Source organism: Sphaerodactylus townsendi, linkage group LG05 (genome assembly GCF_021028975.2).
Source record: "Sphaerodactylus townsendi isolate TG3544 linkage group LG05, MPM_Stown_v2.3, whole genome shotgun sequence".
Lineage (NCBI taxonomy): Eukaryota > Metazoa > Chordata > Lepidosauria > Squamata > Sphaerodactylidae > Sphaerodactylus > Sphaerodactylus townsendi.
In genome coordinates, this window is record NC_059429.1 from 77,338,447 (window position 1) to 77,353,017 (window position 14,571).

A 14,571-nucleotide genomic window follows, 5' to 3' on the forward strand; every position below is an offset into this window, starting at 1 on the left:
TAGTGAACATAGTCTGAATATTCAGCGCAGATATTCTGATGGAATTAGCCTGGAACAGTGGCGTAGCTACGTAAAATGGAGCCCAGGGCAGACTCTGAGTTTTCCACATGATTTTAAAATTGAGATATAGCCACTTTGGCAAAAATCAGCTGAGATCATCCCAGTGGTAATTGGCATACAGGGTACCATTCCAAAAACGCTAGGGCAGCACTTGAAACTTCTAGGAAAAATTTCCTGACCGTCAAGGCTGTTTGTTAGGAAGAACTTCCTGACCATCAGGGCTGTTCAACAGTAGAATTCACTGCTTGGAGAGTTGTGGAGTCTCCTTCCTTGGAGGTTTTAAAACAGAAGCTGGATGAACATATGTCAGGAGTGCTTTGATTGTGTTTTCCTGCACTGCAGAGGGTTGGACTTTATGGCCCTTGGGGTCTCTTCCAACTTTATGATTCTATGAACTACAAATCGACAAAATCAACATATTTCAGATTCAGAAGACAGCCCTGCTGGGATCTGCACGAATACTATGCCAATACTTTAGAACGTCCTAGGCCTCTGGGTGAGGTTCGAATTGTAATGAAAGGGCAACAACCAGCTAAAGAACTGGCAGCTGTTATATGAAACATAATAATAATAAAGGATTTCAGGGCAGTGAGTTTTTCTAATTGTTTTATTTAGACTTTGCGTAATGATTTATTGCTCATTTGCAAGGATTAATATTGCATTCATTAAAAATCATTCATATACAAAATAAACCTATCCCCATCTGGGTTGACGCTATAACATGCTCCCTCTGACTGAGCTGAGGTGTTGCCAGGCATGAGAGTATATTTCATGGCTTATACAGAGATGGAGCCCTTAGCTAAGGTATCTATTGACACTGCAACACAGAGGCAGACAAATGGAATGAAAGATCCCTCATGGGCTCCATGAAGGACTTCTGGAAATATGCTCTCAGCATGGCTTAGAGGAATCCAAGCCAGTTCTGGGATCAGAACTTGTGGTATTAGAGCTATGCAATTAAAAAATGGGGAAAAAAAAACAAAAAAACAAGCCACCCTGGTATGTGCCAAACTAAGATTAAAGGAACAACTGAAAGGAAACACACACAGAGTGAGTTCTGGGCTCATTATACTAACAAAAAAAGAGGTCATTTGGCATGGCCAAACTTAAATGAAAGTAAATAAAATTCTGAGAATTTGAAGGGAGAGAGAGCCCCTGTATCAAGTCAGAGTTATTGTCTGGAATATTGGGAAAGGCTTAGTTGCCAATGTATAGCTATTTGGTATGGGTATTTTAACAATTTGAGAATTGTACAGCTGGCATTAGGAATGTGCAAAGGTTTAGTGGCTGAGTGGCTCTTCAAATCACAGACTGTTCTCAATGGAGGACCATCAAGGAGACTACAGCCTATCAAACCCAGCATGGGTCATACAAGTGTCGGACACACTACATTATGGTGGAGTTAGGAATGTCATATTCAGTATTTACATCAAGTTTTCTGCAGAGTTTACTTAAAAGGCAGAAAGTTCAAGGATGGTCATGCATTCACCATGCTTCACAGTAGTCTCTTGACACTACTGCCCACTGAGATGTCAGAACAAGGGTGAATCATTAAGATTTACCTAAACATACTTGCCTGAACCACTCTTAGCTGATTGTGTGCTTCTGAGGTGCTAAAACTTTCACTTTTTTTATGGCACTAAAATATGAAAACTGAGCAACACTGTGATCTCACAGGACAGATACAGTGCATCATGTACTTCAACAGAATATGCTAGCCTACAGATATAAGGTAATTAAAAGCAGCAGAGCACTCAAAATAGCAGTGCCAATGGGAAGGAATTCCACCTTCAATATTCATTTGCTACAAATGGAGCCTGAAGATGGAGGGAATGCTTTACACAATGAATCAGTCTTTGAAAGATTTGAAAAACTAGAGCTGCTACATAATCTAAATATTGCCTGTGCAATGCAAGAGAAGGGATGGAGGACAGAAGGTACCATTTCAGCTCATAAGGACTACTGGGAGTGGGCACTAATAGTTCTGTAATGCAGTCGCTAACATATTCTGCTTAAAATTGTCCCAATAAGGAGAAAAGCAATACTCACTAAGTATCTTTTAAAATGGGATATTAATACATCTTGTGTTAAAGAAAGAAATCTAAAATCAAAGTTACAGAAAGGCAAAGAGAGTGGATAGGCAATATCCATTCAAATTAGCACCCTAACTTCTCAAAAAAAAGGAACTAACATCCACCTAGACTTTGTGTATGCAACTACAAGTTTCATGTAGAAAAAATAATATAGCTGATTGCAATTGTTCCACTGAAAGTAAAAGGACTCCCCTCTCCCCCAGATAACACAATTAGCATCAGGGTTAGCCTTTGTTGAAGACATGCTTCTATCTTAGGTGGCCACAAGGTGTCAAATCTGTTCCAGTGCAGGAAGGGGAGCATTGATCTAGCAGCTAACAAACTGGGGCTCATTAAGGCAATTTAGAATTTTCCATACAGAAAAAAATAGTACTCTTAATATTTCTTAGATACATTAACTAGAACTAAGGTGCTTGGGAAAGGTTTAAATTAAAAGAAAATCGCCACAGGAAATGAAAGCTCTCAATTGCCAAAAGAAATCCTCCCATTAGCAAGAGAGTTAAGGGGATGAGACCACACTTTTTCAGTGTTGATGCAGCAGGGAAATCCCAGGTTGTCTTGCAGGGTCAGATACAGACATGGAAATAATATTTTTAAAAACCAGAATGAAAAAGAACAATAAGATCACATAAAGAAATAAAAACATTTCAGAAAGAAAAACAAAAATAAGTTCTTTAAACATATTTTTGCTAAAGCTCTTGTCTTGAGCATGTGGTCTGGTCCTTCAGCATTATGGTCCATCAGTACCTACAACAAAGATGACACACAAAACTAAGCATTAGACACTACACCAACTCGCATCAATCTGTACTCTTGCTAGAGCTATCAATAGAATTTGATAAATTTGAGTTTCCTTAGGATTGCCTACTCTATGTTGGAAAATTCCTGAAGATTTGGGGGTGGAAAATTAGGAGGGCAGGGCTTGGGGGGTTTGGACCTCAATGGGGTAAAATGCAAAAGTCCACTTTCCAAAGCACACATTTTCTCCAGTGGAACTGATCTCTGGAATTATGGGAGATCTCCATACCCCTCCTGGAGTTTGGTAATCCTAAATTTCCTCAGCCAACTCCCATGAAAATCTGTTGCAGGAAACACAGCCAAGTGTTTTGTGGCACCTTAAAGACGACAGATTTATTATGTCAAACTTTAGTCCACAGAAGTCTATACCAAATTGTATCTATCTTTAAGGTGCTGTAAGACGTAGGCCCCTTCCGCACAGCAAATAAAAAGCTCTGTGCAAATGGTGTAAAGACACCGGCGGCGTCCCAATCCGTTTGCACGGCTGGCCCTCCCATCAACAGCAAGTGCATTGGCAGGGTCACAAGACTTCGCATGGTGGCGCAGTGGGGTTTTTTTTTGTTGAGAACTCATTTCTGTACAGCTACGAAGGAACACACAGATGTACCCCCACAGCCACACTGACATCCCATGAAATCCTGATATGATCCTGTGCGCCTGTGCGACAGCAGACAGCAACTGGAATTTTTTTTTAAACCTGCAAGCGCGACTGGAGCAGAAGAGCCTCCTGCCTAGCCGTTCGCTCGGTGTCAGTTGCAGTTTATTTATCGCTAGTTTATTGATTCACCAATACACCGTTTTGGGGAGAATAGAGCATTGCAGCTTCATTGCAGCAATAGTGGTTGTGTGAAGTTCTCTCCCAAAACAGTGTTTTTACCATCCTTAAACTGCTGTTTTTGGCCAGTGTGGAAGGGGCCATAGATGCAAAAACAATTCTCACCACTATACCAAGAAAACTACAGAAATCTATACTCCATGCTGTCAGATCTGCCTATTCTTCAGAAGACCCAAGATGTGTCCCCTTTTCCCTTATGGAGATAGTCACCTGTAATAGTTTGGTTTAAATGGCCCATTTTTATTGAGGCCCAGATATTTCGCTTGATCATCTGTTAGTTCTGTCAGGTGGGCATCAAATGAAGGCAGGTGCAAGCTGGCAACATATTCATCTAGGAAAATAAAAGGAAAAAGTGGCTGGGATTATTAAAACGTTTTCCAGAATACTTTAGAGTGTTCAGGCAAATTTCTGAGAAGCATTTTATGCTGGAAGCTGTTCCTGTTAGATTCAACATAAAGCCAACTGGCAAGTCCAGAACAGCAGCTCTATAACTCCTTCTTTTATGGATCAAAGATATTATATACATCAAAAGAAATACTGCCTGTTCATAAATATTTCAGTTCTGTGCTGCTCCTTCATATTCAACTCTGGAATTTCAGAACAGCAAAATCAGTATCCTGAAAGTGACTAAGCAATGGTAAGAACTTAAAATATCTAATTGCTGACTCAGTATTTAACAGATGTTTTGATTTTTACAGTTCTTGCTGGAGGGAACAACATGTATTTTGTTTTTCATATTCTAATCTAAGGGATAGATTAGATCATAACCTTGTAAACCTGGTTTGTAAAAGAAAATCTAATACTTTCAGATGGAGATTAAATGAAGTTTCGCTTCAAAAGGATATAATTGTTCAGGACTGTAAGAAAAAATTTAAAAGAACTTTTGAACTCAATTTAAATAAGAGAATGGACTTAAGAATGGTCTGTGATGAAAATAAAGGCTTATTAGAAGTCTTTTGATGCAACATAAGTTTGAATTTAAGAAAAAGAAAATACAAAAGTATTTCAGAGAAGATTAAAAGAAAAGAGGATAAACAACAACAAGAAGCCAAGAAACAAGAACATTGTGGAGAAAATAAGAATTTTACAACAGTTGTCTATGTTACATAGTAAGGGAAATGAAAATAAATTTGAAGTATGCAAAGCTTGGCAATTGGTAAACAAACCAGGAAAATAGTTAGCATATACATTGAGAAAAAAGAGAGAACAGAAAATGATATTGAAATTACACGGAGGAAATAATGTTCTAACAGATAATTAACAATCCAAAATATTTTATAATTATACGCATTTATATAAAGTTCAAGAGATAAAAACAGATGAATATTTTAAAAAGCATAATTTACCTAAGATTTAAAAATTAAAAAATTAATTAAAAATCAAAAATTAAAAAATCAAACCAGGAAAAAATCCTGGTTCAGATGGATTATCAGGATTGTATTATAAGTGTTTTGAAGATGAAATTGTACAACCTCTACAAAATACAATGAACTCAATCTTGCAAGGTGGAAAGATGCCAGAATCATGGAAGAATCTAGTATGGTGTTAATAGCTAAAGGACAAGACCTAACTGACAAGAAACTACAAACTGATATCATTACTGAATAATGACTGCAAGTTGTTTACAACAATTTTAGCTGATAGATGGAAAGCAGTTTTACAAGAGTTTAGCCATGATTGTACCCTGCCCAGGGGCTTTGGTGACGGGCAGGTAATAAATGTACAAAAAAAATATAAGTAAATGAATGAACGAATGAAGATCACTGAGAATTTTAAGCTAAAAGACAGATAAATCACAATGTTAGGACTGAACTGGGTATCTTGTAATATTTGGAGAAACATAAATGAAAAACAAGCCCCTTTAATTCTGATGCCGAAAAAGCGTTTGACTATGTGAATTGATCTTTTTTGTTTAAGGTTTGGGAAAATGTGGATCTTGAGAAAATTTAATAAAATTAGTGAAATTAATTTATACTTCACAGTCTGCAAAATAATAGTTAATGGAGATTTAACTAAACCATGTGAAAAAAGGAGCAAGACAACAGAACAAGGAACAAGACAACAATGCCTATTATCTCACCTCCTGTTTATTCTAGTACTTGAAATCTTGAATAGAGATAAAAGATATCATGAAAGGATTTGGGGAATAAAAATTAAGAAAGAGCCCTATAAATTAAGAGTCTTTGCAAATGAATTGCCTTAAAGAGCACTGAATTTTTAATGTCGAAACTGAAAGAATTTAGTGCATTAGCAGGTCTTAAAATTAATAAACAGAAAACGGTTTTAACAAAAAAATATGAAATTACAAGAGTTGATGAGCAAAATGGTTGAAAAAAGGTGAATATCTGAGTATTACATTGACCAATGAACTGTATGTTACTATGTCAAATCATGGAATGAAGTTAAGAAAGATTTATTAAGGTGGAATTCAGCTATTGCTGGGGGAAATTTCAGTGAGTAAGATGAACATTTTACTCAGAATGTTATTTTTGTTTCAAATAATACCTGTGTTAGCAACTGACATTCCATTTAAAGAATGGTAGAAGAATATGTCAAATTTTGTTTGGCAAGGGAAAGAACCTTGCATTAAATATAAAATTTCACAAGATGAAAAGAGGAGCATTAGGTTTAGCTGATCCAAAATTATATTTTGTTTGGTTTAGTTGAAAGTATGGGTTTTGTTGAGAAACAGAACACTGCTGGAATTAAAAGGACATGATATGAGATTCAGATGGCATGCCTATTTATGGTATAACAAAGTTAAAGTCAATACGGAATTTAAAAATCATTATGTTAGATGTGCTATTCTAAGAATATGGGATAAATACACCCAGGTTGTGTCAAAAAACACCATTATGGCTCTCAGCACAAGAATCCCTATACGGCAAGAAAAGATATTTGAAAATAAGTGGTTAACAAATAATGATATACTAGACTTTTCTCAAGGGGAATGTAAAACGAATTGAAGAGAACTTTCTGACTGAATTTGAAGTAAAACTATATATGAATGACAATTATATGATTGTCAAAATGTATAAGCTTCTGTTGAAATTTGAAACAGAGGAAGAATGAGTAAAAGGCTATATGATAAAATGGGTCAGTAACTTTAGATAGATTATACAAATGGTTCAATAGGAAAATATGTGGTTGAAAGATCTTACATTTAATTAAGTTCCAGTCTCAAAGAGTTTCTATAAAATATTATATTAATCACCAGAGAAATAAACAAAAATATATTAAAATGTTCCAAATGTGGAAATGTAAAGAAAGTTTGTTTTACCATGTATAGCGAACCTGTAATAAAGCTAAAAAAATTGGAATACAAATTCATTCAATAATCCAGAAGATTTTAAAGACTAATATACAAATGAAACCAGAGACTTTTCTTTTGGGTCTGATGGACAGACAGTTTGAAGAAAGATATTTTGTGGATTTGAGGATCAGGAGAATAGGAAAATGGGTATAATAGTGAAATCCTACTTAATTATTAAGAATTACATTATGCAATTATATTGGACGCAGAGGAAATCAGGAGCCTTCAATTTCTCTTCCAAAGTGTGGTTTTTGTATATGTTCATGGTTTCTGTTTGTCTTCTAAAAAGTTCTAATAAAATTATATTAAAACAACATATTAAAAACGAGCTTGTAATTAATCAGAAACTAAATGTACTTCAAACATATATGTGAGTTATTTTTGAATCATAGACCTCTCACTAGTCAAAAAGCTACTGCTAAAGATTCTGTCACACTTTAAAGCTTACCCATTTTTTTAGGCAGCAGGTACACATCTTGTTTATATCGTCCCTCAGGAGCATTGTAAAGCTCAATCAAAGCCAGAGCCTGTGAATATTAGAGAGATGCTGAAAATATATTCTAGTCATTCTTTCCAGCATTTGCTGCCCACATACTGAAAAATCAATCTTCATTTGATTTCACATGCCATGACGCTAACTAATCAGCCTGTAATCAACACATTTATTTTTGAACCTCTGAAGCTTCAAATTTTTGGAGTTTACAAAACTGCAGTAAGGACTTTTTTTGGTACAGAATGACCTTTGTTAATGAAAGGGATCTCTTTTGCTGGTTTCAAGATTAAGACAGAGAGATGGGGAAATTAATTTACCTAAATAGGAGCATAATGACATTTTGTAAAAGACTAGAGCAAGAATGCAAAACATTACAAATATGGTACAAGATACAGATGCCACAGTGATATACCTGAGTGGTGGCTGTGATTGACAGAACAAAGGTGGGAACTGTTGAACAGCTCAGATTGAGAAGTCGACCCTAAAAAAAAAGGACAGAAAATAAATCTGTGATATGTTACTGGTACATGAAAGCCTGTGCACAGCAGTTCATACTCAAGAATTACTATATGAAACCTGCTAATTAACATATCCACGTAAGGCCTGGACTTACCACACTATCTCAGCTGTTTTAAGCACTTAGTGCAAATATCATTTAGGCCAGCATCAATGTTAGCTTCAATTCAAGACTAATAAGTAGAAAGACTATCAGATGAAGTTAATTTTTCATCAGGAAAATGCTGACTTCCAGTTGTTGAAATCTATACTGAGAAGTGTTAAGATCTGCTTAGCAGAAACCCTGAGCTTCCCCATATCTAAATTCCCACTGGTCTTCTGGCATTTGTTCTATGCTATAAAGAACAAACCAGAGCATAATCACAAGACACCAGAAGGACACCCTTCTTTCTTTCTCCACAAACTACTCTTATTCTTTTCTCACCACAACACTTTCTCCTTGCTTGAACTGTACAAACTGGTATTTGTCCCATCAACTTTCTATACCCTGAAGCTGAAAAGTAGAAAGGTGACTCCTGATATCATCCGTTACAGAAGGTTTCATTTGAAGCTTCCCACACATACCTCCGCTAGCAGGACAACACGCTTGCCATCAGGCCAGATTACATGATCCACCTGGGAACGTACACGTTCCCAAGTCAGCTCTGGGGTACGCAGACTGGCCTGGGACAGAAGAGATTGAGACAAGAGTTCAAATATCAGGGCTTCCTGAAAGAGCTGTAAGAGCAAATAAAATTAAAAGATGCTCACCACATCAATTTCTGTATTGGAATGACCCATATTACACACAATGCAGCTATTCTTCATTCTGTCCAAGTGCTCTCTAGTCACTACATTCTTATTTCCTAAAATGAAGAGAAGTAGCTAAATCAAGCTGAAGAAAAAAGCCTAAACTTTCAAGTTTTCCCATTCCATGATTAAAACTTTAATTTCAAAACTGCACATGGAACCAGTCAGATAGTAGTGCAGTAGATCAAAGGGTGTTGGATATAGAACAACAGGAGAGTTCCATTCTTCCAGTCTCCTGCTAAGAGTAGATATATAGTTACTGCTGCTCCCTACCTAGCTCAATTGTAGCTTTATGGCCACAGGAAAACCTTTACTCTTGCAAGATGTAACACAACCTTCTGCTGTTTTGGATGGACAGTTTAAAAAAGGCCCCATAGCAGAAGGGATTTTGTTTTTGTGATAGGAGAGAGGTTGAAAATATTGAACATGTTTTGCTCCGCTGTCCTGTCTATCATGACACCCATGTAAAGTTAATTACCCCATTGCTAAATAACAACTAAGGTCGCTTGGCTCAGGCATATGTAGGATTATTACTAGAGGATGGGAATCCAAAGATTACCACATCTGAAGCTAGGTTTTGTGAAATAGCTTGTAAAATTCATCAAATGACTCTGAGTTAAGTATATGTGGCAATTAGGATATTTTAATACATTTTACAATATAGATATATTGTATATATGACATAAGTGCATATTATATATATAAAATTTTAATGTATTAATTGTAAAATATATATGCCTTTTAAATTAATTGTAAAAAATTATGTATGGCTTTTTACTGTTAATGCGCATACACACACACACATATATAAAGTTATGATCTGTGAGGAATGTTATAATTCGCTGTACTTGCTGGTCTAAGATTGTACAAATAAATTGATTGAACGTATTTCCTATGTATCCCGAGAAGTCTGACATCCTGTTTGATACCAAATTCTAAGTGAAAAAGTACTTCTTGATAACATATCAATATTACCTTGTTAACTGGCAAGACAAAACTGGATTGCAAAGAGGAGAAAAACATGTATACATTCATCTGGGTTCCTTCTGGACTGCTTTACCTGTACAAGTTATGACCACATCCACCTGGCGAATGACTTCATTGAGCTTCACTACGCGAAACCCATCCATGCTGCCAAAAAGAAGGTAACACATTAAAGGGACATGACATGAGATAAAACAGGAATGCTCAGCCTGCTCTGACCAACTAAAACCAGCCACAATTCCACTCCCCCAAATCTGATCCAGAATTAGGGAATCTGCTGGGACGATCACATTGTGTTCTAGTATCCTCACAGCTGTGCTGCTCTTTTGACACCCCAGGTTCAAAAGACACATAGTTGCAGTTTTCACCAAAATGTTTCATAGTTGATAGCAGCTGAGGTTTGAGCAGATATTATGTTTAAAGACTTTAAAGCACAAGATGGTTTATGTTCTATTCTGCTTTTTGAACTACAAATTGAATTCATCCAAAGTGTGTAAAATCAAATTATCAGCAATGAGACAATCTGATGTGGAAGCAAATAGCTGCTAAAGTATATACTTATTTGGCTGTTGGGGGTTTTCTGGGCTGGGTGGCTATGGTCTGGTGGCTTCAGTTTCTAATGTTTCACCAGGATCTGTGGCTGGCATCACATCTTACCATGACATGCCTCTGAAGGATGCCAGCCACAAATGTGGATGAAATGTTAAGACCATGGCCACACAGCCCAGAAAACCCACAACAGCCAGTTGATTCCAGCCCTGAAAGCTTTTGACAATACAAATCTACTTATTTGACTCTTTAGAAAAGCAAACTAATCAGAATCCTCAAGTTTGTGCAAATCTTTATTTCTATTTATTTAAAAGGTTCTATTGCATTTTTCAACCATAAAGTCTCCACGGTAGCTTATAAAACATTGTAACAGTAACAAAATATAAAAATAATCTTCAGAGACTAAGCAAAAATAAGTATCCACAGAAGAAAATGAATGACCACATAATAATTAAATGATGGGGAAAGAGGCAAAAGTTTTTAAAAAGGAACATTACAAAATTGTTAGCAATGGAATGAACAACATAAAAGGACTCTGAACAAAAAAAACAATGAAAGAAATTAAGATGTCATGAAATCAACTAGATTTACTTGAGATAGAAGAAATGCAAAAACACCCCCTAAAATTCTTGAAGCAAAATTTTTTTGAATATGTGAAAAAACCAGGAAGATTTTCAGCACACTGTTTGAGGAAAGAAACTGAAAAAAGAACATTTACCAGTGTTATGAAAAATGCTAATACTACTCACTCAGAAAAGGAGATACAAAAACCATTTCTTTTTTTCAGAGATATACAGAAAAAGAAATAAGGAGGAAATGGCTATAAAGAAATATATTACCAATATTCCAATTGAGAAATTTACAGAAGAACATAGAGACATTTCGAATGGAAATACTGTATAAAAATCTATGAATTATCACAGGCCATTAAGGACCTGAAGAAAGGCAAAGCACCAGGAAGAAAGGCAAAGCACCAGCTTAACTGCAGAATATTATATATGCCTGGAAGAAAAACTAACTCTGCCTTTACAAGAAATGATGAATGAATTCAATCTTGACAGTAATTTCTCCACATTGTGGCAAGAAGTACTTAGAACACTGATCATAAAGAAGAAAGCAACCCAGAATTACCACAATCATACTGACCAGTATCATTATTAAATGTGTATTACAAGCTTTTCATGACAATAATGAAGACCCAATTGGGAAAATGTATGCTGAGAAAGCATTTGATAATCCTTTATGGACTTTTATGGAAAAACATTGGAGCATTTAAATTGTGGACTAGGTTTTTTAATTGGATACAGAGAATATATACCAGGCAAGAAGTGAGAATATTAATTAATGGCGCTCTTACAAAGGAATTACAAACTGAAAAGGGAACACAACAAGGATGCCCTTTGTTCCCGTAACTATTTATCTTGGCACTTGAAATGTTGGCAGCAAGGATCAGACAAGACCAAAGAATTAGAGACTTGCAAACAGATGGAGAAGAATTCTAGACGAAAAGCTATGTAGATGATGTGGTGATAATAATAAGCAACCCCCAGAATGTAAAAATAGATTGAAAACAGATCATTACAAAGTGTAAACCAAACAAGAAAAAGGTGCTGCACGATGAAAAAAGAGATTATTTAGCTATTCCTAATATTAAATTATATTATGAAGCTGCAGAACTTGTGTGGATTTCTGATTGGATTAAAAATTTAGATCAAAGAATTATAAAATTAGGAATAGAAGATTTGAAAGCAGGAATACATAGTTATCTATGGCAGGAAAAATTGGACCAGAAGAAAGATCTGATCAGAAAAGATTCCCATGTAATAAGGAGAGGACTTTTTGAAATCTGGATTAAAATATACACAAGATGATGTCCCCAGTCTCACCTTTATAATCTTCCATGGAAGCATACTGTGACATAAAGACAAGAAAGAATAATGATAATATAATATATAAAGAAATGATAAATTCAGAGGGAAAATTTAAGTCATGGTAAGAGATAAAAGAGGAAGGAAAGAATACAGTAGCTGATATACTTCCAATTAATGTCAAGACTCAGAAGAGAATTAAAAACAGAGTGGGGAATATTAAGAGAAGCAGTGTTTGAAAAAGATCTCATATCACAAAAGCAACACCTACTTGGAAGAATATGTAAGATCCTGTTCAAATATTATACTGAAATGGAACAAGTAAAAGACTGTATGATAACATGGATGCAAAATTTTCAAGAAGAAATATCTTTTCAACAATGGAAGTTATTATGGTTCAAAAACATGAAATTTACAACCTGCCAAACCATGAAAGAGAACTGGTACAAAATGTTTTGTAGATGGCATATGACACTGAAAGATATTATGAAGTTGAGTAAAAACTTCAATGTTCTCCATTGGAAACCTTAAAAAGAAGCTGGGTCATTTTATCATATGCATGGACTTGTAAAAAAGTACTGGTTAGATGTACATGCAAAAATGCAAAAAATATTGAAGATCAAATTTTCATGTGCTGTACAGACATGATTAGGAATCCTTCTTTACTAAGAAACTTAAATAATTATGTTTGTACTTGTTAATGGCATTCTGAGTAACCTTGGCAATTAACTGGAAAGCTGAAAGATGTTCAAACATAGGAATTTGGGAGGGAAAAGTAAGCGAATATGCCACAACGGCCAAATTAACACATCTTGTAAATAGACAGTCAAAACATGAGTTTGATTAGAAGTGGGGACTGTATTGTTTGTATGTTGCTGAATCAATTTTTTAAAAAACAAAGTACTATTGGGAATAAAAATTAGAATAAGAGCAATTAAATGGACATATTAGTAGCCAAGGCTATTAGTAACTGTTTCATTAACATATACAAGTGAATGTTTTTTGAACAGAAGAATGTTAGGTGAAATAAGTAAGATGGAAGGAACTCTCTTAAATTTACATAATTGAAAATTAAGATCCATTTCATTTGTTATATTTTTTAAATATTTAAGTGTTGTTTTTTAAATGGTTGGTGTTCTTTCTTTAACTTTTGTGTTTGTGTATTTTTATATTGATAAAAATAATTTAAAAATTAGAGTCTGTTAGACTGTTCTGATGAGGGAACTCCAAGCAGGACTGTCAACATTGAAAGCCTTATCCTTGGTTGCCACTTGCCTCACCTCTACAGACAGGGGCATCATTCAGCAACTTCACATGGGATCGACTGACTTTCCCATGTGTATCAGATGACTTATGGCTTGATAGGATAAAACCACCATTTTGAATTTCCTATGGATATCTCATTTCCTTCTCACTATCTAGTTTGCCAGTTAAAATCTTGCTTTCTGGGCTCCTACATACAGAGCTGAGGCAGGTGACAACCAGAATCAGAGCTTGTTTTTAGTGGTAGTGCCTCACCTTTAGACAGGAAAGGTTGCTGTATAAGTCACACAGCCCTGAATGGATCTCAGTTTAACACCAAAGCTATTCCTACAAATTCTTACAAATACAGAACAGAAAAAGAGCATTCAGCTTCCTGATGCTGATAGCAGCCCTGAAGAGAAGCAGCTATTCTGTATGACAAAAGAATAAACTGTGTGCTAAACAGATGTTTTGATGCTATACTAAAAGCAGCATGTTTCAAATGCATTTAAGTATTCAACAGCTGTTAAGTTAATCCTGTTTAAAAATTAACTCTGAAATATTTAAATTTTATGGTTTCTCTAAATCAAATTGGACGTTGTCTTCCTATTTTATCTTCAGAGCTCTCCAGAGCTGTTTTCATACTTTGCCATCCTCTTTATGAGGAAACACTCTAGGAGTTTGTTGCATTTTTTTTCATTTAAAATTAATTATATGTTGACCGAAGTGTTTGAGTGAACTTTTCCTTAGCACATGCTGCAATCTATGAGGTAAAGCTTATGAGGGCACAATTCAGTGAGGCACACTGATGACACCCTCAAAGGTGGTCCGAATATCTGATCACAAGGGATGGAAAATTCCTGCAAACATTTATATCTTAATTAGGGTAGCCTTGGATTATGAGAGCTCTGGGTACACAAAGGCTCTTCTTAAGTGGACTGATTTCATTTCAGTCTTCTGAATTAGCTCAAGAGAATGGCAAACAAAAGGAGAAAAGGCCAGTGCTCTCAGACAGCAGCATTTGTAATACC

The 14,571-nt window shown here is 35.5% G+C and overlaps 1 protein-coding gene across 2 annotated transcripts in view; it reads right to left on the reverse strand.

The window, feature by feature from the left end:
- Positions 1-649: 649 nt before the first annotated feature.
- The window catches only part of AHCYL1 (adenosylhomocysteinase like 1), a 59,243-nt gene continuing 45,321 nt past the window's right edge, over positions 650-14,571 (reverse strand). Inside the window, exons 11-17 of one of the 2 annotated variants that reach the window (XM_048496592.1) lie at positions 9,958-10,028; positions 8,859-8,953; positions 8,673-8,771; positions 8,005-8,073; positions 7,548-7,626; positions 3,997-4,117; positions 650-2,900 (exon numbers count right to left, since the gene is read on the reverse strand). In XM_048496592.1, the coding sequence (XP_048352549.1) occupies positions 2,894-2,900; positions 3,997-4,117; positions 7,548-7,626; positions 8,005-8,073; positions 8,673-8,771; positions 8,859-8,953; positions 9,958-10,028 (541 nt within the window). In that variant the 3' untranslated portion in view covers positions 650-2,893. Of the gene's footprint in view, positions 2,901-3,992; positions 4,118-7,547; positions 7,627-8,004; positions 8,074-8,672; positions 8,772-8,858; positions 8,954-9,957; positions 10,029-14,571 lie in introns of those variants that run through there. The other variant, XM_048496594.1, reaches the window with a different exon arrangement.